Source organism: Aulonocara sp. 'chitande type north' Nkhata Bay, linkage group LG1, assembly GCF_057382095.1.
Source record: "Aulonocara sp. 'chitande type north' Nkhata Bay isolate Kocher_YH1m ecotype deep benthic linkage group LG1, A_spYH_male_GT1.1, whole genome shotgun sequence".
NCBI classification, from domain to species: Eukaryota; Metazoa; Chordata; class Actinopteri; order Cichliformes; family Cichlidae; genus Aulonocara; species Aulonocara sp. 'chitande type north' Nkhata Bay.
In genome coordinates, this window is record NC_141344.1 from 24,121,456 (window position 1) to 24,144,876 (window position 23,421).

General features: G+C 39.2%; 1 protein-coding gene across 4 annotated transcripts in view; it reads left to right on the forward strand.

Moving 5' to 3' along the window:
• Positions 1-509: 509 nt before the first annotated feature.
• LOC147339128 (ephrin type-A receptor 6-like) overlaps positions 510-23,421 on the forward strand; it is an 81,108-nt gene continuing 58,196 nt past the window's right edge. For 2 of the 4 annotated variants that reach the window (XM_086289560.1, XM_086289577.1), the window contains exons 1-3: positions 510-1,127; positions 10,473-10,541; positions 17,066-17,130. In XM_086289560.1, the coding sequence (XP_086145686.1) occupies positions 1,049-1,127; positions 10,473-10,541; positions 17,066-17,130 (213 nt within the window). In that variant the 5' untranslated portion in view covers positions 510-1,048. The remainder of the gene's footprint in view (positions 1,128-10,472; positions 10,542-17,065; positions 17,131-23,421) is intronic. The other 2 variants (XM_086289568.1, XM_086289586.1) reach the window with 1 other exon arrangement.

Consider the following 23,421-nt stretch of genomic DNA (forward strand, 5'->3'; position numbering starts at 1 on the left):
TTTGGTTCATTTCTATTAAGACACCCACTGCAAGATCTATGTGTGTGTCTGTTTGAGTGCACATTCAGTCCATCATACTCTGTATTAACTTAAACCATATCTGTCTGCTTTCCTTCCTCCCTGCCACCATAAATAGAAACTGCCCCAGACACATTACTATTCCAACAACATAATCCAATGCAGGTATAACCTACATCACAGCACAGAATTGATACACTAGTCTAATAATGGCTTCATATTTCCCTCTATATCCCCTAACGTCCCATGGAATCAATACCACAGCAGAAGCCGATGGAAATGACGCATTTTACATGATGTAAAGTGAGAAATGAGGTCACACATCAACAAGAACAAGTTTTATTTGCTTGCAAGGACTTGGCAGCTGAATGTCTGGTTGTGGTACAAAAAAAAAACAGCTCCTCAGCCTGCGCCAGAGCATCCCTCCTATCCTGAGAGGAGGGAGAGGGAGCGCGAGATACACGCAGTGATACAGAAACACAACAGGGGATGCACCGGCTGCAAGTGAGTCGTTCGGGATTGTTCCCTTTTTCTTCTCTCGGTTGGGGATGAAAACACTGACTAACAAGCGCTGCCCACTGACTTTGCCACGCACACAATCGTCGGAACTTCGCTTTTGGACACTTTTGTCGTTTTGTGCGCTTGCAAACGTTACCCTGTGCGTGTTTTGAGGTTCACAGATCAATACTCATCGAATTAAGTGTTGTTATCATTTAAGTTACTGCAGCTTAAGTTGTCGGGGTTTTGCGCACAAAGACTGGCGGTGTACATCTCTCGTCTGCCCGTGCTCACACGGAGGTGTCCGGTATGCGTGCCTAGAGAGAGAGAGAGAGAGAGAGAGAGAGAGAGAGAGAGAGAGAGAAAGAACGAACTCCCGTGGATGCGACCGTGACCTCCTGAATCTGGATACTGGGGGCTGGGGGGCTTTCACTATCCTCCTTTATGATACAAACCTTACCATTTCAGCGAGGAGATCTGTTTAGGAGTCTGTGCAACGTTTCACTTCTGAGCGCACTTGTCTGACTCAACGATGAGCTCCCGTGGGAAATACTGCGTGTTTTTGTTCTTGCTTAAAAGTATCCTGTCGGACCCGGGAACCTCAAATCAAGGTGAGTAAAGGGCGTCACAATGACCACACACTTAGAACAAGGGTGGATGCACCAAATTAGTCTCCTCAAACAAAAACACAACACGCACGCTCACACGCAAAACGCAAAGTACAGCCTTTTTCAACATTTGAGAACACGTGCATGATGAATATTTAACGAAACAAGTTAATAATTTGTTCACCCATTAAAGCCTGACGGATTTGCTTTTTATTTGTGATTTGTGGAATTTTCTCTCTTATGCAGCTTCCCGGCATTTGTCAAACAATAACAACAACATTAGCGTTTGACGGATTTCAAAGTGCACTCTGCATTTGCAGCCTGAAAATGCATCTGAGATTTTCATTTTGTCGGCCGGACCCATAGATGTCAGTCTTGGTTTCAATACGTTTGTGTTTTGTCCTAATTAATGATCCTGTATTGCTTACAGCACACATCATCCAAAGGCAACATTAAGTCAGGAAGTTTTTCAGATCATTTGACTTAAAATGATACTATTGTTAATGTGAATTTTTTTAAACACTCAACATACAGTCATTTCAGTGGAAAGGCACAGGTTTAAAAAGAATCAGCACTGCACATGCATTTCAGTTTCATAATACACAACACACCGAGAGTTCAACTGCAAAAAACAACAACAAAAAAAAGATTCACACCATGGAGGCTGTCTGCTCCATGGTGTGAATGCTTGGTCTACAGGCTGAAGCTCCTTGAGCCAAAATGACATCTTATTCACCTCCAAGTGCACAGAAACATCACCACAGCTATAGGAACCACTCAGTGCTACTGTAAATGGCAGCCCCTTATATTGCGAAGAGGATTCCTCTAAGGCAGGTGAATCTTATTATGCTGGGCCAGTGGTTGACAGTAGCTTCATCAGAATAGCTCTCCATATTTCAGGATTCATTTTCAAGTCATGCTGACATCAGTGTGCAGTTGCATATGTTTGAGAAAGACAGGAAATAATAGTGTTATTTCTCCTTCGTTGTGCTTGCAAGTCACATGGGTAAATGGTTGCCCTAATGCAATCTGTTCTTGACATCTTCCTCTTTGCACGTTTGCAAAGAGGTCAGTTTAATATTCCTTCCTGAATGTTTAATGTGTAGGATACACGTTTTCAAAGATGGCAGGAGCTTCGCTAGCCAAATGTCAAAGTCTCCTTCACTACATTTTTCTGTCTTTTGTGGGAGTGTGTGTGTCTGTGTGTGTGTGGGCGCACACTCATTTTCCCCCACAGGATGTCTGTCTGCCTGTGGTGGTGACAGGCTTAAAGAAGAGGGGATGCACACAGGGGAAACCTGAAAAAATGACATCGTGAGGTGCTTAAAATGTAGTGTGAACAAGCTAATCTATGTTAGATGGTGCAATGTGTCTGAGTGAGTTTTCTGAATGTGAATCACATGTTTATGCCCTCATAGAAAAAAAGAAAATGAGAGTCAGAAGATAGTGTCTGTGGGGGTTTTAATTGAGTCATAAAACATATTTGTTTTCTATAAAGTATATTGAAGATTGTTAAAGGGAGTGGTAAATTACCGTTTAAACTTAATTGTTCATAAATAATTTCAATCTGCTTATTGTCAAAAGAGAACCTTTTAGACGAGGCTCTTATACGGCATTTCTGTAAAGTCAGCGTTCTCACAAGAATAGGCGGTAATATGGAAGCAGCATTTTTTGCATTATAATGTATAGGAGTGGGAATTCAGCACAGACATCCACACTGTGGTGCAAAACTACACAGTTGATGTGCTGGTCAGAACAAGGCTCTTTTGTAACATAATAGGTTAGGCTTGTTCTTAGCTAATGAGAGGCTCTCCAACTTGTGAGTAACCTTAAATAAGTGTAGTTTGTAAGCAATTGAGCCTGACATGTTTGTGTTTCCAGTAAAGTATCTAATTCATTCCTTGGAGTCTTTCTTTTGTCAGTTTCGGTTTAGAGTCTAGAGTCTTGCTTTTATTAGATTCCTGTGGACAGCAGTTCAGCCATGGAAGTGTTGAGAAGAAGTGGATCCCAGACTCACATGTCCCCTGCTGACTTAAATTAAAATTGCTCATCTGGTACATGAAGTAGAATCAGTCTGCAGTCTTTCAGACTGCATGACACTTTACTACATGACAAACTGCTAAACCTAAGCCCATATAGCCTGCTTATAGGCTCATTTCTACGACAAATGAATGCAGGTGAACATGCAGAATCTCTAAAGGATAGGATTTTCACCAGAAGCTTTCTGTTTCTCTTTGTAGTCTGACTTCTACTGGCAAATTACATTTGTCAGGTAAACACTCCATGCAGAGAGTAAAAGATTTTATTGGGATTGTATTTGTCTGCTTTTATCTAACAAAAATCTAGGTTTATTAATTTTTTTAACATACAACCTGTGGATGGAACAGGAACTCTTTTCCCAGGTATCCACTGGGAAGACTGGAAGCTCCAAACAGGTGTCTGTTTCCCTGAGGTCGTTTGGTTAGAATTATACTAGGAGAGTTGCACATAACACAGACAAGTTGTCATTCCTGTTATACTTCATTGAGGTCCACATGAAGGGTAGATAAATAGTTGGTGCACTGTTATGTAGTGTTATCACAGATAAGTCTGCATAGTCATGCATGCTTTAATTAAAACATGAGAATAATTATTCTAATGACAATTAACAATAAAAAAAAAGAAAGTGTGTGTGTTCACCATCTGTGCCCTTTCCCACAAAGGGGTCCATAGAACAGATTAAAAAATGGGTAAAGTGAAGAGAACTGTAATGGTGGCTTGTGCAGATGCAGGTGTTCAGCTCTCTTCTGCTGTCACCCTCACGTTTTCAGTTCTCTTAATCTATTGTTCATTAACAAAATAGCAGCCTTCGTTACATATGCGTCGATTACCATCTTTCTACTATCTATCAGGGACTATGACGTGGATCTTGTATTTGACGCAGTTTTTATCCTGCTTAAGATGTTGTGCACACCATTCTCCACAGGAATAACTGTCCCACTAATGAAGTGGCACGACCACGAAGAAAAGTGCAGGAAGTGGGCTAGGGTAACCGAGGGGTGGGAAATTAATTTTCCTCAAGGGGCCACATGAAAAACTGGAACTGTTTTGTAGGGCTGCACAAATAAGCTGAACTCAATTCTGCCTAATAGTAATATTAATTTGATCTCTTTATAAACTATTACTGATGAGAATAAATATTACAATTAGCCAATTAAAATATGAACTAGGCAGAGGCAAAACACACACATTCTATCACCATTTAATCAACATGCACAACAAAAACAATTGTGCAAGTTCTTGCTGAATTTCAAATATTTTTACCTTCATACAAAGTGTTACTCTTTTAATTAATTACGTCATCTTTCTCAGTCTTGTTTTCTATGTGAGACAAATTCAGTCTGTTTTGGGTATGAACAAGGGATTAAAGTCAGGTTCGATGTCTGAGGTTGATATGGAAGCGTGATAACATCCAAAACTTTACCTTTCCTTTCACAAACCCGAGAATTTCAACTCCTTTTAGGAATTTGCCAAGGCTGAGGAAACTGACAGCTGTGTGGTAGCCTATGTCACCATGTGCATTCTCATACTCCTCCAAATGTGAAATAAATTATATATAACTCAGTGCTTTCGCATTGGGGAAGTTAACTAATTTAGTTAAACAACATGGCTAATTTTTAGCACTGATTTACACAACGTCTCCTGATGTATATTAAAATGAAATAATATGAATTAGAGCTCTGGGATAATCTCAGACACTTTTATTTTGCACTTGCTTTAACAGTGCAGCATTGTTCCCAGTCAGACTCGGGACAAACTGGCAGGTGTTAAAACTGATGGCTGTCTATTTCATAACCTAGCCAAGCGTGATGTTGCATCCATTGAGAAATCAGTCCCTGCCATATACTCTTTAAAGAGGACATGAAATGCTTCGTGTACAGAGGCTAATTTACACCAAGGAGCCCTGCTATCAAAAACTTACATGGATTTCAATTGTCTGTGAAGCTGAATTTAAGAAATAAATGTTGAACGTGAAAGTTTTTAGAACATATTTAGTACCATCTTGTGTCAGTACAGAACTTGACATCACTGGGTTGGTTGTTTGGCTGCAATCAATAGACTTACATTAGTTTATGTTACATAAATAATAACAGAACTAATAATTCAGGGAAAAACAAAGGAACTAAACTAGATCGCATTGTAAGGGAACAGTGTTGGGACTAACGCGTTATTAAGTAACGCGTTACAGTAACTACGTTATTATTGTGGTAACGAGCACGGTAACTAGTTATTATGCCAAAACCGGGAACGCGTTACTCGTTACTGGGATTTAGATAGGCTTGTTATTCGTTACTTCGTGTGGTGGCTATCGCGGAGCTTCCACAGATTCAATAACATTAGCAAGTGGTGGAGGCCAGCAGGTGGATGAAGGAAAAGGGAGGCAAGAGGAGAGACGCGAAGCGGCCGCTGGTCCGAGTATCAGGTGAACTGAACTTCAGGTAAGAAGTTATGACCTGCAGTCCATCTGGGTCAGATATGAACCAAGTTTAGGTGGAGTTTATTTTCGTTATGCTGACTTTTTCGTACTGCGTGCTAGCTAGCATGACGGAGTTTCTATACAGCTGGGTGGGTGCTATGTTACTGATGTTGAACTTTATTTTGTTCATAATGTTAATTATTAGAGTTGCCAACCGTCCCGTAAAAAACGGAATCGTCTCGTATTCAGAGAAAATATTACGCGTTTCGTATTGAGGTGAAAAGGAAAACAGTTTGTCCCGGACTTCAGCTACAATGAAAAAGGCACAAAGCTGGAGTTATTCTGTGTCTTTGCTGCACAGCTGCCTCTTCTCTCTCATTCTCTCCCTTCCCTCTCCTGTTTCTACTTCAATCATGAAACTGATCAATGATCAGCTGATCGGCTTTTCTCTCTTGTTTGTTTATCGCTCACTTTGCGCCGAAAGAGGAAACCAGCGGATGTCGCGCTAAACAACAGCAGCACGTTTAAGCTTGATCAGCTGTTGTTAGAATTTATTTAATATTAATTTCTAGTATCAGCTGATGTTTGCTGGAGCCACAGCTGTAAACCTGCTGGTCATGATGTCGGTTTGTATATCTGGTCAGAGGGAAACATGAAGATGAAACCAGGAGATGTCCTTACTGAATCATCAGAGCTGTGATGGAGAAACAGGTTTACCTTTTAGGTGACATGAATGAGTTGAAGGGAAGTTATGAACTGTTTCTGAGAGACAAATAACCCCAGGATCCTTTTTTAGGTAGCTGACAGATGATAGATTGAGCATCATTGATAGATTGATACATATATACCATCAGAACAGTGTACATCACTGTCACAACAGTGTTTATTTTCATTCAAAGGCTTTATGATTTTTCCTATAATGGTGGGCCGGTCTCTAGTCAAAATGCCCGGGATGATTTTTTTGTCCCAGTCCAGCCCTGTATGCAGCTCATCTGCAGTCTGGTGTTACCTACATCTTCCTATTCGAAAGGCAGAATTTCCGAGTTCTGAGTACAATCGAAAGCACCACGACTGCAGTTTTTGTGTTGGATGTAAAAAGCAGGCTAGGATAGAATCAGGTGTGGGATTTCTCTCGTAGAAATGTGCACATTATTTTTCCCTTTCTATTGGTAGGTGGCACAGTGCACTTGTGGCAAGTAAGCAAGCTAGAAGACTGGCAATCTTGCTGGGTATCCAGTTACAGAAGCAACACATTAACAAGAGAATTCTGAGTAAAACCAAAGTTACTTTCCCTAGTAACTAGTTACTCTGAAAGTAACGAGTAACTTGAAGTAACTGAGTTACTTTTGATAGAAGTAACTAGTAATGTAACTAAGTTACTAATTTAATGTAACTTACCCAACACTGTAAGGGGATCACTTTTGTATTGGATGTAACAATGAGCTTTATGTTAAGAAACCGAGGATATACCGAGGATATCAACTTTCACTGTCTCTCTTTTAGCAGTAAGTGACTCTTTGTTGTTTGGCTAGCTGCACTGAAACACTTGTTTCCAACACCTGTTAGCTCTAATGTTTGCCTTTTCAAAGCACTTTATGAATGAAGATTGTGTGGAGGAGGGTCTGTTTGAGTTAGGTGACTCGAGTGGTTCACAGGACAAACTCAAGTCAGAAACTCTGATTTCTCCTCCTCTGGCCGGGTATACTGAGCGGCGCAATCAGCTGATGGGATCAGCACTATTTTATGAAATAGAATATTCTCTTTTTTTCCCTAAGCACATCCAAGCAGTTTATAACATAACAGGTTACTACACATCACACCACAGACATACTGTGTTTCTTACCAAAGCATGATCATGAATGGAATCAGCATATTAGCAGGAAAAATAGGTCGATGTGTGCGATGGACAAAAACATCCCCCCCAAAAAACAGAGGCTCTGAGGAAGAGATACCACACTTTTTGGAGACATTTTTTTCCATGTCACATGTCACTGACTGGATTACGTCATATTAGAAGTGAGGAAAAGCAAAGTCCAAATTTGAGAAAAGGAGATTCCAATTTGGAGATTTTCTTTTTTTCCTGCAGACATGCTGATGGATGTTTGGACTGGATCAGCTGTGATTGTGTCTCACTCCAGCTTATCAGTCCAGTGACTCAAAAAGACACCGTTCTCAATTATAAAGTGCTTAACAATCCCGAACATTACGGCTAACAGCTGGATTTTCCATTCAAGTGCAGCTAGCCTAACAACAAAGAACTATTTACTGCTAAAGAGACAGAGGGTCCACTTTAACTGTGCTAGCTCCTTCATATTCTCACACTCTTTCACTTTCCCAAGTACAAAGATACATACGTTGTGTGTCATAGATATTCAAGGTTAACTAAAGGCCATTAGACACTATTGCATAAAAGTGATGGGCAATTTAACATTTTTCAGATGTGAACTTGTCAGATGACGTATATACACACTGAACTTATTGCATTTTTGCTGAAAATTCATCCTAAGACAAAAATTTATGAAAAAAATAAAGTCAACATCAAGCCATGATGAGCTGGTCCTGATGTTTCTAAACAAGAAAAGGGTGAAACAGAGATTTTGGGTTCACACAGTTCTCAAGAGAAGGCAGCAGCAGGAAGAATTTCATGGTTTGGTCCAGGAGTTTAAGCTGTACCCCGACTGCATTCGTACATATTTCAGTATGTCTGTGGAGCAGATTTAGCTCTTGTTAACACAGCTGGGACCACATTTGAGGGAGCAGAGAAATAATTTTGGAGAGCCGATTGACCTGGAGCAGTGTCTAGCTGTGTGTCTGAGGTAAAATAGTATTATTTTACTATTTCTATATGATTGTGTATTCAGTACTGGTGTGTCTTTGAGGCACACTTTGAGCTACACTTGTCAAATGCAGTGGTCTGATTGGTAAGATCTGTTTATTCACATGCAAAAATATTTAGCTTGGTTCAAAGAAATGAAAAGTGCATATTCATCCTACGAAACCACACAGTCAGAGGGAACGGCTGAATTAAGAATAGTTGAGCCTGAAAAATATTTTTAATGAAGTAATAATGGAATATTCACACGGATATTACTTATCCTGTAAGTACAGGCCTTCAAACTCCAAAATTCCTGCAATGTCCTCTGTCCTTATAATAATTGTTGTTATTATTGGTTCACCAGGAAAGAGCCATACTCTCGAATGCATCCTTTTTCAGCATATTAGTGCATCAGAATCTAACAAACACACTTTGAGAAACTCCCTAAGAGATGTTTTTTGGGGATTTTGTAGGAAATGACAAATCTGGACTTGACTGCTCCATCCCTAGATGTGTAAAGCTTAGTAAAAAGTTCTTGTTGCTTCTGCAGATTTGCTAAAACAGATTGAGATTCCCACTTTTCTCTTCGTGTTTAGTCTCTTAATGGTGATTCAAGTTGTAATCGTTAAACACAGCAATCTGCTGTTTACGAACTAACTAAGCACACAGCTTTACCTCTGTCTTTACAAATAAGTCCATGTCTTGTTTAAAATTCTACATTCTGTATCAATCTTTCTTCTTCTTGTTCTTCTTTTTTTTTCTTTTTTTAAATGTGAGCTGACATCTTTCAGGATTAGCAATCTCACAACTTCTATAAACATCTGTTACAATGCATTTATACTGAAGCTGCATTTGCTTGCATAAACATATGTAAATTCACCTTCAGAACAAAGCAATGAAGTGAGCAATTCTGTGAGGAGGAGTTTATCAAAGAGTATTTGATGGTTCAAATGGGACAAACTGAATGATTTATACTTATTTACATGGGAATCCTAATTTTCCATTGACCTCACATGGATGGTCAGGGACAACCAAAGGGCCAGATGTGCCGTGGGGGACATATAATACCCATGATTGGGTGAACCTGTTTAAACCGGCGCTTCTGAGCCTGCTCCTTGTAGTTCCTGTTGGATTGTAAACAAGAATGAGATGCGACTGAGAATAATGATGCACAGTGTGACAGTCATTACAAAAGTGATGCAGCCATAGAGCTAGATGCTAGTTTTGTTTACAGAGCAGACCAGATGAGGGACCCGAGGAACAGTGAAAAACACAGCTGCCTGGACTGGGAGTTGTTCAGTTGCAGAACATTTTTTCTCTCGGATGAATTCATGACGGTGACAGCCATGGCAGTATTCCTCTGCATGGTAATGCTAAGCTAACACCAAAAAAGCTATATGATGGTAGTAATGATGAGCTGACAGGGACTTGAACCAGATCTTAAGCCGGTTATCCACTGAAATGTCAACTTTCCAACAAGAGGGAACAAGACCCAAAGTCTATTCTACTCAAATTACATTAAAATGTCTTATTTACATCTAGACCACATTTCCCTAAGTCTGACTCCAGCTTAAGTGTAATGAAACAACACAACCCCCCCCCCAAAAAAAAACAAAAAAACAAAAACAAAAAAACAGCTATCAGGACAGTACAAGTACAGCCTGGGGAAGCCACCTCAGTGCTGCAGCACAATTTTGATAACACAGAGTGGGATTTGTTTGCAGAAGAATCAGGCCTAGAGGTACATGCTGGTTAAGTCCCTAGTTACATAAACTTTTGCACAGAAAATGTGTTAACATAAAAACACCTCTTAGGTGTTTCCTAGCCTGAGGCCATGGATAAACAGCAGTGTGAGGATACCACTCAGGGAGTGGGATGCAGATGTCAGATAAAGTGACAAACAAGCCTGAATCATGGGGAAAACTTCAAAGCCACATGAGCACATTGTGAACTATTTTTACAACAAACCATCCCACAGCATATGGAAAGGTTTTAAGTATAAACTGATGGACAAAAAGACCACCCAGTGATGACTGCAAGCTGTCTGACACTTTTCAGTTCTTTCCCCATTTGACAGACCAGACCAGCAAGTCTCCTCAACTGAATACCCCACCCTATGAGGACCCAACATTGGTCTTAATGCCAGGTGAGGAACATCTCACAAGTATTATCAATCAATCAATCAATCAATCAATCAATCAATCAATCAATCAATCAATCAATCAATCAATCAATCAATCAATCTCTCGAGAAGCATGCCCTGTCACAAATCAGAAGCATCTTCTACCACTAAGCTAGATACGTATAACTTTGCCTACCTCTCATCTCATCCTCAACTAAAAGATGAAACCGTTATGTCAGTGGACTTCAGAGAGCTGCATCAAACACCATCATTCTTCAGAAATTGGTCAGCAAACTGCAAAAACCTGCATCATAAACTTTGTCTCTGACCAACCTCTTTCACTCTATTCTAAGTAAAGGGTACTTCACAGGGTTAATGTTGAGCCCAATGCTCTCCAAACGTTTGACCCATGACTGTAACCCCATTCGTGCCATTATAAAGTTAGTTGGAAACACAGTAGTGGTGCTTATAGGGGAGACAGCCTACTGCCCTGAGCTGAACAATCTCAGCATCACAACCATTCTACCAGCTGTGCCACTATGTAGTGCAGCATTTGTCCAGCTGATGATCATAAGGAATTCGACAGATCGTTAGGTGGTCATTCAACATGTTAAAAAAATGAAAGAACTGAATCTGTTTCCAAGGCCAGCATTAAAATAACAAATAGAATAAAATGGAGTAAATAGAATAACACAACAACAATAATTGCACGGTGAAGGTGAACCAGACCCCCCAGACATAAACACAATTTGTGGCACTAAAAACATTCAACCCACTTCCTGTATGAACCTCTGCTGTGTGGTGGATGAAGGTCAACACAAACCACCTAAAAGACTGAGGAGCAGCTCATCTACAGAGCTCCATGCCTCCATCACACATGTCCTTGTGAAAGCACCGACTCCACTGTAGGCGATTACACACATGTACACACTGCACATCGCACAGTACAAGTAGTAAAAACTTTCTAATATTGTCACTGCTGCTTCTTTTTAAGATTATGTATACTTCTACATTCTATTTATTTTACTGTGAGGCATGATTTTCAGTTTAGTTCAATTCAATTACATTATATTTTTTTAATGCCAAGTCACAGCAGCAGCTGCCTCGGGGCACTTTATAAAAAATGTACAAAAACATTGAATTGTATAGAATTTCGTTGTCCGTAAACAGAGCAGATTAAAAGCTTTCAAACAAGTGTTAAACCTAACATAACAAGAAGAAGCCACAAGGTCAAGCTGCAACGGAGCCATGATTTCAGCTTGTGAAGAGATCCACGGTGTGACAGGCAAACATTGTGTTTACCTGTGTTGGTTAAACTATGATTAGACAGTGAGTCCAGGAGTTTGAGTTCATTTTTTTGCCCTTTTTTTCCTCTGATCAATCAAAATAAAAATGCAAAAATTCTCAAAAAACAAAGCAAATGTTCTTCCTTGATAAATGGCTCGTACTCAAATCATTTATTGAAACTAGCATCTGGTACAATTACTGCCAATGAAATATTCACCAAATTAAAAACTCTTTTTTTCTTTATCCACTGATCTGCTTTGTATTTTACGAAGCAGGTATCTGACACGTCGTCCTTTCTATGGGATCATTTCATCTGATCAGCAGTAACATTTAGACAGACGCTGGAATGACTTTTTCAGGAACCTGCATCATCTGTGCTCAGAGTCAGATGAATTAGATGCTGCTGTCCACTTTTATTATCATCTCATAGAAAATAATGATTCATTTTTTTCCCAGTGGCTTTCTCTAACCACATCCAGGAAACTTTAAAAAAAAAGCCAGGGGTCCTTATAGAACTGTCTGTCACCCTGGTGGAGCTCAGCCTTGTGGAGTATCCTTATCCTCATACCTTATATACATATCCTAAAATATTTAGGGATCCTGAATACTCAGTGTCTAGATAGTGTTAATGAACCACCTGCGAGTACACACACACACACACACACACGCACGCGCACACACATATGCACGCATGCATATATGCACAGACATATTCTGCAAACTACTACTTAAAACACAGTTTGTCTCTGCATTAGGCTTTCAAAAACAAAACAAAAAACCAAACCCTTCTGGTCTGTGCACTTACTAGACAACAAGAATCAGAGGTCAAAGAAGGCTAAGCAACAGAGGTTCTTTAGTTCTTTACAACATAAAAGTGTAGGATGATATTCTTGTAAATGGAAATCTTCAAAGGAAGGTGCAGACAGTTAAGTGAGAAAATGGTAAATGCGTATTTCCTTACTTATCAAGCAATTGCAAAGCCTCTTTCAAAAATTCATGAGCTTGAAGTGTTCTTCTCCCCTGCCTTTGTCATCATTAGTCGTGTCTTGTTGCGTTACTGTCACCTGTAGATTAGTGAAAGACTGGGAAACCACTGAAAGGAATGTGCATCACATCGCCTTTTTAAAACAAGGACCGACTCTCGGAAAAACAGCCCCATGGCACTTCTGAACTCCGCAGGAAACCTCTGATATGAAACAGCCTGCAACATAACTCCTGTAATGTGCAGACACCCAACGTGTCTCGGGTAAAGGAAGGACACGGGAGATCATTACACAGGATATTGTTTTACTGTTAGAAGCAGAAGTCCCCGATCACACCTTTGATCCCGTTCAGACCATCTGCTATGGCATAAAAAAGCGTTACAGCATACAGAAATATTAGAGCATGTTTCTGATTTCAGAAGGAGAATATTGTTGAATGTCCTGTCTGATGATATACAGCCCTTTACCTTGGTATGAATAGCTGGCTACAGGAATGGCAGTTCCAGTTGCAAAGGTTTCATTGGCCGATGAAAGGAAATGTAACCAATCAACGTAATGGTTAAAATTACAGAACATACTCAAAACAGCCTGCCTTCAAATAGGGACAGCTCTTGTAAGCCATCAAACCCTTTCATTATGTTGCAGTGAGATTTGTCCCAAAAGCTTTGCAGAGCCACACCGTACATCTCCCAAAGTGTGCCTCTGCAATAATCCGATAGTGCAGAACCTTTTTAAAAAAAAACAAAAAAAAAAACCAGCTTCAGGTTATTATGCTTCTAAAGCAATGCACAGACAAAACTAATGTGATTTGGACTCCTGATAAGTGATTACCAGTGTAATTGTGCCTGCGTGAAAAACAAAAACGGTGTATCAAATTGCCTCCACTGTGGTCTTGGACCATTATTTCCTGGCTCAAAAGATAGTTGTGGAAGTTAATAGTTTCATTCCCACATTGCTATGCATGTATGTTTGTGTGTGCGCTTGGCTTTATGTATATGTGTAACAGAAGGAGAGACAGACAGAGAAGGGACTGCAGTCAGCTGAGCCTGAAGAAGTCACTTGGATGAGTGACGAAACTTTTCTCCCACTGAAAACGCTGCGTCCAGCTGAACAGAATCAACTTTTTGGGACAGAGAAGGGAGTTACTGGAAAATTTTGTGCTGCCAAACGTGCCGTGGAACATTGCTCATGATCATCAAAGACTCTTCTAATTTGGTCCAAATCAATATCTTTCTGTCTCCCTTGGTCTGTCTCACAGGCTCCCTCCCTACATCTCTCTATGTCCTCCTTTTGAACAGAGGCAAGGCCACCTTATTATAATTCAGACCTTAATTACCAGCTGGGAATCAAGGCTAAATGAAGTCTCTGTAAATACTAAAGTGGTTCATTAAGTGTATCTACTCTGGTTATCTAACTTGTTCTCAAAACAGTCACAACCCCATTAAATTAGTCCAGATTTGGCAAAGTCCACCGTACACTAGAGTGACAGGTCGTCTGAAGATGTGACTCTTTGGTCTATAATGTCGACCACTGAAGTGGGACATACTTTATTGATAGAGATTGTAATTAACTGGCTGTGTGGAGACAAAGGAAATTGCACATTCATCATATCAAATTGGCTCAGGGGGCTTAGCAAGGGCCAGATAATGGCTCTCTTCATGCCTGAGCCGTGACCAGAGTGCAGACAGCGAGGGATTGCTACATTTGTATACACAATGCAGCCGTGGATTCACACAAATAAACTGTTGTTAACATGCTCATGCAAAAACACCACCACTAACACTAATGCTGAAATCAGACTGCTCCGTGCTTTTGTCTTTTCAAATGGTCGCTGAGTCAGATTAGCTATTAGAGCATAAACTCTTGGCGTGACTCCATAATGGATGTGCAAAGGAGCAAAGGGACTGACCTGACGTCATACTGCTAACATTTTTGCATGTGATCACAGCTAAATGAACAAACACACTGTGTCGGAGGTGGGCTTTATCTCTTTCTTTTTCACTCACAATAGAGAGTGAGTGCGCCTGTGGGTAGGCGCTGTGACTGTGCACTCACAGAGATGATGTCACAGCCATAGATGGGATTTCATTGATTAATGCTCTTGACTGGAGGGGGAGAACTGTTGTAAAGACTTGCAGAAATGAGATAAAATGTTGTTTCTGTTTTACCGTGCTATTTTTTATAGCAAGAGCTCTCCGTGCTGCCATGGGTCACCATCACTGAATACATTACACCTGTGAACGTTGTCAAATATTGCCAAAGAAGAAATTAATGGGCACCCAATTGGAAGTATGGAAGCACACTGTGAAGGGAATGTGAGTGCCTTTCAGCGTGAAATCACGGGGATCTCGCCACTTGCCTTATCAAGCACCAAAACTCTTCAGATTTTTAACATGTTCACAACTTATACACAAATTCTGCGTTTTCTTTTTTTGTTTTTTTTTTGTTTTTACAAGGAGGTGCATGAAGAGGACACTAATCCATACACTACAAAGGCGGGAATGCCATTTTAGGAAAAAAAGTATTTTAAATTAATTAAAAAGAGAAAGGACCTGTGTAATCAGCAATCAGTAGTCCACATGAGTCCATGGGTGGAGAAATGGTGTGTGCCAGGAGTGTCACACATAAGGCTTGAGGGTCAGTATCCCAGCAAAGACCCCAATCCAGCCCACTGGAGGGCTTTGGAACAAGGATGATAAAAAGTTTTGGACTTTTGACTGTATTGTTGTAAGTTTTACAGCATTTGACAGATAAAGACCTCCCTCAAACTCAGTTATACTACAAAAACCAACAGATGAACAAGTAAATGGCATAAAAGTTCCTGTTTTTTCACTATTTACTTGAGAATGTTTTGAAATTATTTTATTTTTTTTTATTTCTTTTTACAATGAATCCACAGTAAAACCAACAAACCAAAAAAAGAAAAAGAAAAAAAAAACAGGATGTTTACTTATGATTACAGGACAGTCTGTCCAATGAGCTAATAGAACTAATTTTACACAGTAATTTCTTATTGTTTCCGCCCAAAGAGTCATGCTGACAGATGTTTTCCATTTATTACAGGAACATGTCTTTATCATGTAGACAAACTGACATGCTGTTGAAATTGCACTTCTTTCACTCCCAATAAGATATCTCAGGGAATAAATGTGTCGTTAAACATTGTTGCACCGACACAAAGGTGAGTTTCACTCGTCTGGCCCACTTAACATCAAAGTATGTGGCCCACAGTGTAAAATGTTTGACATCCCTGGTGTATGCAATGTTGTTTGGTGTACAAAACCAAACTGGAAAGCATCAAAAACATGTCACAACGAGGAGAGCGACCCAGCAGCTGAGCTCTGAGGGCTTTAATAAACAGGGGTGCACATAAGTGGTCCGCAGGTGCGCATTCGCTGTCAAAATAAAAGACGCGCACCAGATAAGAAGTTGCAACGCGCGTTTGCGTACATATAAAAGGCACTGTTTTTGTCCGCTAGAGTGGGATTTTCACGGCACATTCTGCACCACATCTCTGTGCATTCATCATTTGTTTGAAGCCAGCTCACCTCCTGCAACCACTTTTCCGAGAATACGTGCTTCTTTTGTGGTTCGGACTCCTTCTGTCATTTCTTATAGGTGGAGGAACATCAAAGTAATTGCTTAAAGGAGCTTCTTCGACATTTTTAAGAATTCTTTTTTTTTTTTTTTTTTGCCTGTCCCGTTTAGTAGATCATCACACTTAAAACGTAATGCAGTAGGAAAATGTTATAACATGTTACTGAACAATTCATAAATGATCCCACACTGACCATATATCTCTTGAAGTAGTTTTTTAACTATTACAATTTTAATCTTAATTATTGATTTGTTGAGTTAAATAAAGTTTGATAATACTTCCACCTGTCCCCTTTATTCCTCTTTGGCTCTGACCTCTGAGAAGGAGAGTACTAATTTTTCCAGACTTCAGCGAGGTAGAGAGCAGATTTGTGTTGGTGTTGCGCTGGACTTTCCTAAGAGCTGTTATTTCATAGGTGGTTGAATTTGATAAGGGCCTTACACTTCTGTCAGCTCCTCATTGACAGCTTGATAACTATTGTCTGCTCTCTTCCTGTTTTGTCACCTCCATTTCTCTTCTTTTTAAATTCACCATCCAACCTCTCTCACACACTCGCTCTCTTACTCTTTTTGCTCTATCCTGTCATTCTTTGCATCTATGCTGTTGTTCTTTCACTTCTAACTTTTCTCCTTCATTTTACGAGACCTTTTCTTTTTTTTCCACCACTCTGCCCTATCTAGTGGTTCTGTTGGACACCACAACGGTACTGGGAGAACTGGACTGGAAGACTTATCCTGTCAATGGGGTGAGTGACCCTGGTATTTCTTGAATTAAGGCTATTAACTGTTTAAGGTTTTATTGATCAAAAAAAACTTCTGATACCCCCCCCCCCTCCTTTTTTTTTTTACATGGTAGACCAATGATGGCTACAATTTGAACCTCTCTTGTCCAAAATCGAATACTTGAGCCACAGCAGACTAGATTTTCTTGCATTTGAGTCAAATGAAGACAGGAGACAAGTTCTTGTGTCTTATTAAAAAAAATCCTGTGGGCATCAGGCGGCGTGTTTTATACGGCAGCCTTCCTGACAGCAGTTAGAGCAATGTGACATCCACTGAAGAATGATATGGTGACTTGTGGGAGCACAAAACACAGCACAGCAGGGGTTAAGAACATATGCTAAGTTTGCCCCTAGAGGAAGGTTGACTCAGAGGCAACAAGTGGATTGGAGGTGGACAGCAAGTGACAGCATAGCTCGCAGGTCAGCCGTGTGGCAGATGTCATGCAGGAGCGCACAGTACACCACCTATATGAGAAGGGTGTACTGGACATACACACACAGCTACAACATTAAAACCACTGACAGGTGAAGTGTACAACACTGATAATCTCATTAAAGTGCGATATTGTGCTGCAAACCATGGCTCTGACATTTATGCGGATGAACCCATTACACTAAAACCACCGGACTAGACCTTTGTTAGTCCCCCAACGACATTAGAGCATGGGTAGAAGCAGTAAGAATGTAACTGAATACATTTACTTAAGTACTTGTTTAATGTACATGCTCTTTTTTAAAAAAAAACAAAAAAACATTCACATGTTATGCTTCCTTTTGCTTTTGTTGTTGTTGTTTTTTTAAGATTAATTGCATAGTTATAGATCAAGCTACCTACCAATCAGCAATTAAAATCATCAACAGCTGCAACATTAAAGAGATGTTCACTCTTTAACGTATTTAATCAAAAATGATGCTCCAATGATATCATGTATATGATTCTGAAAAGGAGCATGTTTACTTCATGTACTTTAAATATATTTTAATTATACAATCTGTGCATTTTTAATACAATAATTATTTAAATAAAAAAATCTAAGTACTCTTTTTTTCTGCAATTCTGCTTTTTGAATAATAAATCTGTAACACCTCATTTAAAAAAATCCTGGCAAATCCAGACAATATGATTTCCAGACTTCTGAAGGCTGTCTAGCCATTATTAGTAGTAATGATAATACTAATAATAAATATTATGTGTGAATTTTGCTGCTGGGACGGAAAAATCAACACACTTTAAAGAAAATCAGTAGACATGAGAGCTGTGTTTGCATCAGCAGTATGGTTGATGCAAACACAGCAGCCGTTTCTGTCGGCAGCTTTTCAAAACTCGCTGTGCTCATTTCACACGTCTGAGCTGGTTTGGAGAAAGCAGAATGTGTGTACCAGTTTTCTCAAAAAGAAACAGGGATACTGTTACGCACAGAAATCTGATCCATCCTCAGGATTTCTGATTACTGTGTGGGTGTGCACATCTGCGACTTAAGCGATACAGGAATATCATTACATCGCATTCATTTGCTTCTATTCAAAGAAGCTTCCACAGGGAAAAAGCAGTTTCACTCAAAACTGGAAGTGTAACCCTTTAATCAGATAACTCAAAGTACCTTCAGTGAATTTAAAGAAATAAACTTAGTGCAGTTCGGTCTATATATTATTGAACGCAGGCATAATTTAAAAGTTTAAAGTGCAGACTCTCAGTTTCAGTTGGAGAGGCTAAGGAATTATAGCCATTATCAAACAGCTCCCCTATTTTCAGCTTTTGTCTTTTTGGAAAGTCTGATCTGTCTTTTCTGCTAGGGAGAGCAGTCATTAGTTTAGTGAACTTTCTGTATTTCCTTTATGACAGACTTGAATAATGGCGTACATACCATTGAAAAGATCCTGTGATCATCACTGTTTCTTTTCTGTTGCTGTCTTTTTATGTTGCTCTGATCACCCATATTTTTTTTCCCCTCAAAATATGCTAAATTGCTAATTTGGCCACTCCACATTGTTCTGCTTTGCACTGAGGTCTCCTCTGACCACATGTTGATTAACAGAAACACCTCTCAGAACAAATAAACACTTTGAATCATCTACAGACCTCTTAACGGCTTAATTTATGCTCAACCGATGAAGGAACAGTTAGCACCTGTCTGAGAAACAGCTTTTGAGTCAGCTATCCAATTACACTGCCTATAAAAAAAGAGAGACTGCATATAAAAATAGCTTTATTTCCCCAACTGTTAATGCAGTTAGCAACACAACAAATACATTTAAGTTAGAGCTAAAATGCGAAACGTGTTTCAGCATCAAAAAAATATAAGGACCCTATAATTTCCCTATAGCTGTTTAGATGTCTTGTACAACATAACTTAAGAGCAGGTGCATCGTGAGCCAGTCTATCAAGAAATAAGTACAGGTCTGCTGAAAAGTAGATGTCCATTCTCAAATACATGGTCAAAGAGCAGCTCTCCTCTGACCCACTTCCACTTCGTACCAAACTCTCTTGATTTATCAAATAAATGAAAAGACAAACTTCAAATTAATAAATAAATTGGTGTCTTCGTGCAGTTAAAAATCACAGGACAGCTGCTAAAGACTAAATACTAAAGTATTACACTATTAAAGCTTCATATATAACATTATTATTTATACCTCGTAACTATGAGTAAGTAAACATGTAGAAGTCCACTCTTCCTTTGATTTAATTTATTTACGCAATTAGATATTAATTAGGTACACCTGCTGCTCAAATGGTTTAAGCAAATATCTAATCAGCCAATCATATCGCGTTCATTAAAATTTAGGCATGAAGCGATAGTCAAGATGACGTGCTGAAGTTCAAACTGAGCATCACAATGGGGAAGAAAGATTTAAGTGACTTTGTACATGGCATGGTTGCTGGTGCTAGACAGGCTGTCTGAGTATTTCAGAAACTGCTAATCTACTGGGATTTCCCCACACAACCATCTCCAGGGTTTACAGCGAATGGCCAGAAAAAGAGAAAATATTCAGTGAGCAGCAGTTTTCTGGCTCAGAGGTCAGAGGAGAAGCAAGACTGCTTCAAGTTGATAGGAAGGTAACAGTAACTAGAATAACCAATTGTTATATGCAGAATACCATCTCTGTTCTCTGCACAATAAAATAAACCTTAAAGAAGATGGGCTACACCAGCAGAAGACCATTTTTGGAGGCACATTCAGGTAGTTGTGTCAGATTTTGGCTTAAACATCACAAAAGCATGGAGCCACTCTGCCTTGCATCATACAATTCAGGCTGATGGCGATGTTGTAAAGCTGTGGAGGATATTTACTTGGCACACTTAGGGTCCCTTAGCACCAACTGAGCATTGTTTAAATGCCACAGGCTGCCTGAGTATTGTTTATCATTTTTCTAATAGTGGCTTCCAGCAGGATAAAACACCATGTCACAAAGCTCTAATCATCTCAGACTGGTTTTTATGAACATGACAATGAGTTCACTGTGTTCCACAGTCACCAGCTCTCAATCCAGCAGAGCAGACTGGAAAACGATAGAATGAAAGATTTGCATCATGGATGTGTTGCTGACAAATCTGCAGCAACTGTGTGATGCTGTCATGTCAACATGGACAAAAATCTCTGAGGAATGATTCCAGCACCTTGTTGAATCTGTGTCGTGAAGAATTAAAGCAGTTCTAAAGGGCAAAAGGGGATCTTACCCAATAACAGTTTGGCATATCCAATGAAGTGTCCAGGGAGTGTGAGCACTGCATTGTTCACGTTTGTTATGTGTATCTAATTCTCTCACGTATGTTGATTATTAAACCACATTTATCTACTATAAAATAATACATTTGAATTTAGTAAAACAGCACTTTGAAGCTGAGACCATTTGTGAAATACTGAAGATGCAATTAACCAACCTCCTGAAGCCCAGAGATCTTAATTTAACAGAGTCTGGTTTTCTCGGCTTTTGTTGTTTATAGAACATATGCGACAACATTTATATGCAATGAATACAGATTCAAACAAGCCATTACAATATCTAGAGATTAAACTAATTTAATTGCAGTATATGATTCTTTTAGGTCTGAGCCTGAAGGAGAAGCGCTGCTGTAGATTTCATTCTTACAAATATTTCATCGGGGACTGAGCAACCATCAGCAGCAACAATAATTTTTTCATGACTTCGTGTCTAATTCAAGACACAAAGTGGTTGTGGGGTGGGGGCTGTTTGTGCTTTCAGGCTATTATTAAAAGTGTAATAAATCCTTTCGAGCAAAACCAATAAATAGCAGCAAAAGGCTGAGATATTTTCAGGGCCAAATACCAATATTGAAAAAGCTTCTCCTCCCTTGCACGCAGCCTAAACAGCGTTTTTGCTATGGGGACCAGCAATGCCATTAATTGGTTGAACAAAAACACAGCAAAACTCCACCACCTAGATTCATATCAAATCAATAATTCATCAAAACTACAGAGATTTAATGACATTTTCATAACACCACTCTCTCCCTTCCCTTTAGTCTGACAATGACAAATTGCCTTGTTTTAATCAAAACCTCAAATCTCTTAGCCAGGTTGAGTGCCGCCTCCGTTGTTTTTAATACAATGCTATCTGTCTGTGCAGTGTCGTTAGGTGTGCGCATGTGTGCACGTGTCATTTATCTTAATGTTTCAGCACCTATGAACATGAACTATTTATTCTCTGATTTTCACCTTAAGGGAAACTCCAGATTAACTTTTATTTCTGACTTTGTGCACTAATTACATAAATTCCTGTTGATGTGTTACTAAAACATGGATGGTTTTCCAAAAATAAAAACATTGCATGTGATAACCAAAAACTGCTGCCCCATCTTGACAATCATTAAATTATCTTTCCTTGTTAACAGCTAAGGAATACCAGCTAACCTGCTCCTTTATTTGGAGAGAATATGATGCCAGTCATCACAGCTGCCAATATCAAAATATCCTTGGAAGTGAGCTGAAGTGAAAATGGCCAAAAGTGACTCATTATTTGCACTGGCAAAAAAAAAAAAGAAAGAAAAATCCTCGGGGGCATTTAGATGCTTGAGTCCAAGATACAAACCCAGCCAGAAGTTTAAATCAGTTCTGTACTTCCTTCCATGGTGCAGCCATTGCCTATGCTGGCTAAAGCTGGGATAACTGCAGGTTATGTATTATTTTTGGTTTTCATATTTGGTTAAAATCGGCTTCTTTGGATTTCTTATGATTTCGGGGTTTTTTTGTTATACTTTTTAAAAAATAATAATAATAATTTACACTGTTTCTGCTAACTTTCCTTTGTCTCTACATTCTGGGGCTCCCTGTCTTTAAGTTACTTTTTGTTTTATTTATTTGTGTAGTTTTTTTTTTTTTTACACTTCCTCTCCTCGTCTTATTCCCACCTCTAATTTCCTAATAGTTCCCGCCTATTAGTTCCCGTATGCAGTCTTATGTCTCTCTTATCAGGTAGTTTCACAATTTGCTTCCCACTTGTCTGCCCTTGAGTTTCTCAAATTCTTCCATTACCTTTAATTTTTTTTGTCTTTCTGTTCTTTTATAAACTTTTTTTTGGTTGTACCCAATTGGTTTCTTCTCTGCAGTGACTCAAATAGTTGTCCTTTATTTATTCATTATTTAGTATCCTTCTGTCTTTTTAACTTTGAAACAGATATACAGAAATATTGTGGAAAAAATGAAGGAATAAATACTCACCCTAGTGGAGGCATTTCAAAAGCCTATGGGCCTACGCAGGTGTTGTTGTTTTTTTTCTTTCCTTTTCTTTTTCTTTTTTTTTCTCTTTTTTTTGGGGGGGGGGGGGATTCGTTTGTTTTGGGGGGGTTTTTTGTTGTTGTTTTTTTTTGTTTTTTTCCCCTCTCTCCCTCCTTTGAATATACTTATTTGGGATAATAAATGTGTATGTATAGACATAGATATGATTGTTTATGATTGTTTATATAATGGTAATTATATTTTATGTAAAAAGGATGGGGAGAGGAAGGAAGGGAAGGGGAAAAAGAGGGGAGCGGAAGGGAAAAGGGGAAAATGGGAGGAAAAAAAAAACTATGTCAATGTAAAGGAGATATATACTTTGTTGCCTGATTTGAATAAAGAAAGGGAAGAAAAAAAGAAAAAACAAAGAAAAAACAAAAGCCTACACTGTAGATACATTTTCAGTTTGTTTCTGTATTATTCTTAGTGTAGCTGTCATGGAGGAGGACCCAAATGTGGAATATTAAGGCAACAGGATAAACTGAAAAGATGCCTTTATTTAAACTGACAGAAAAGT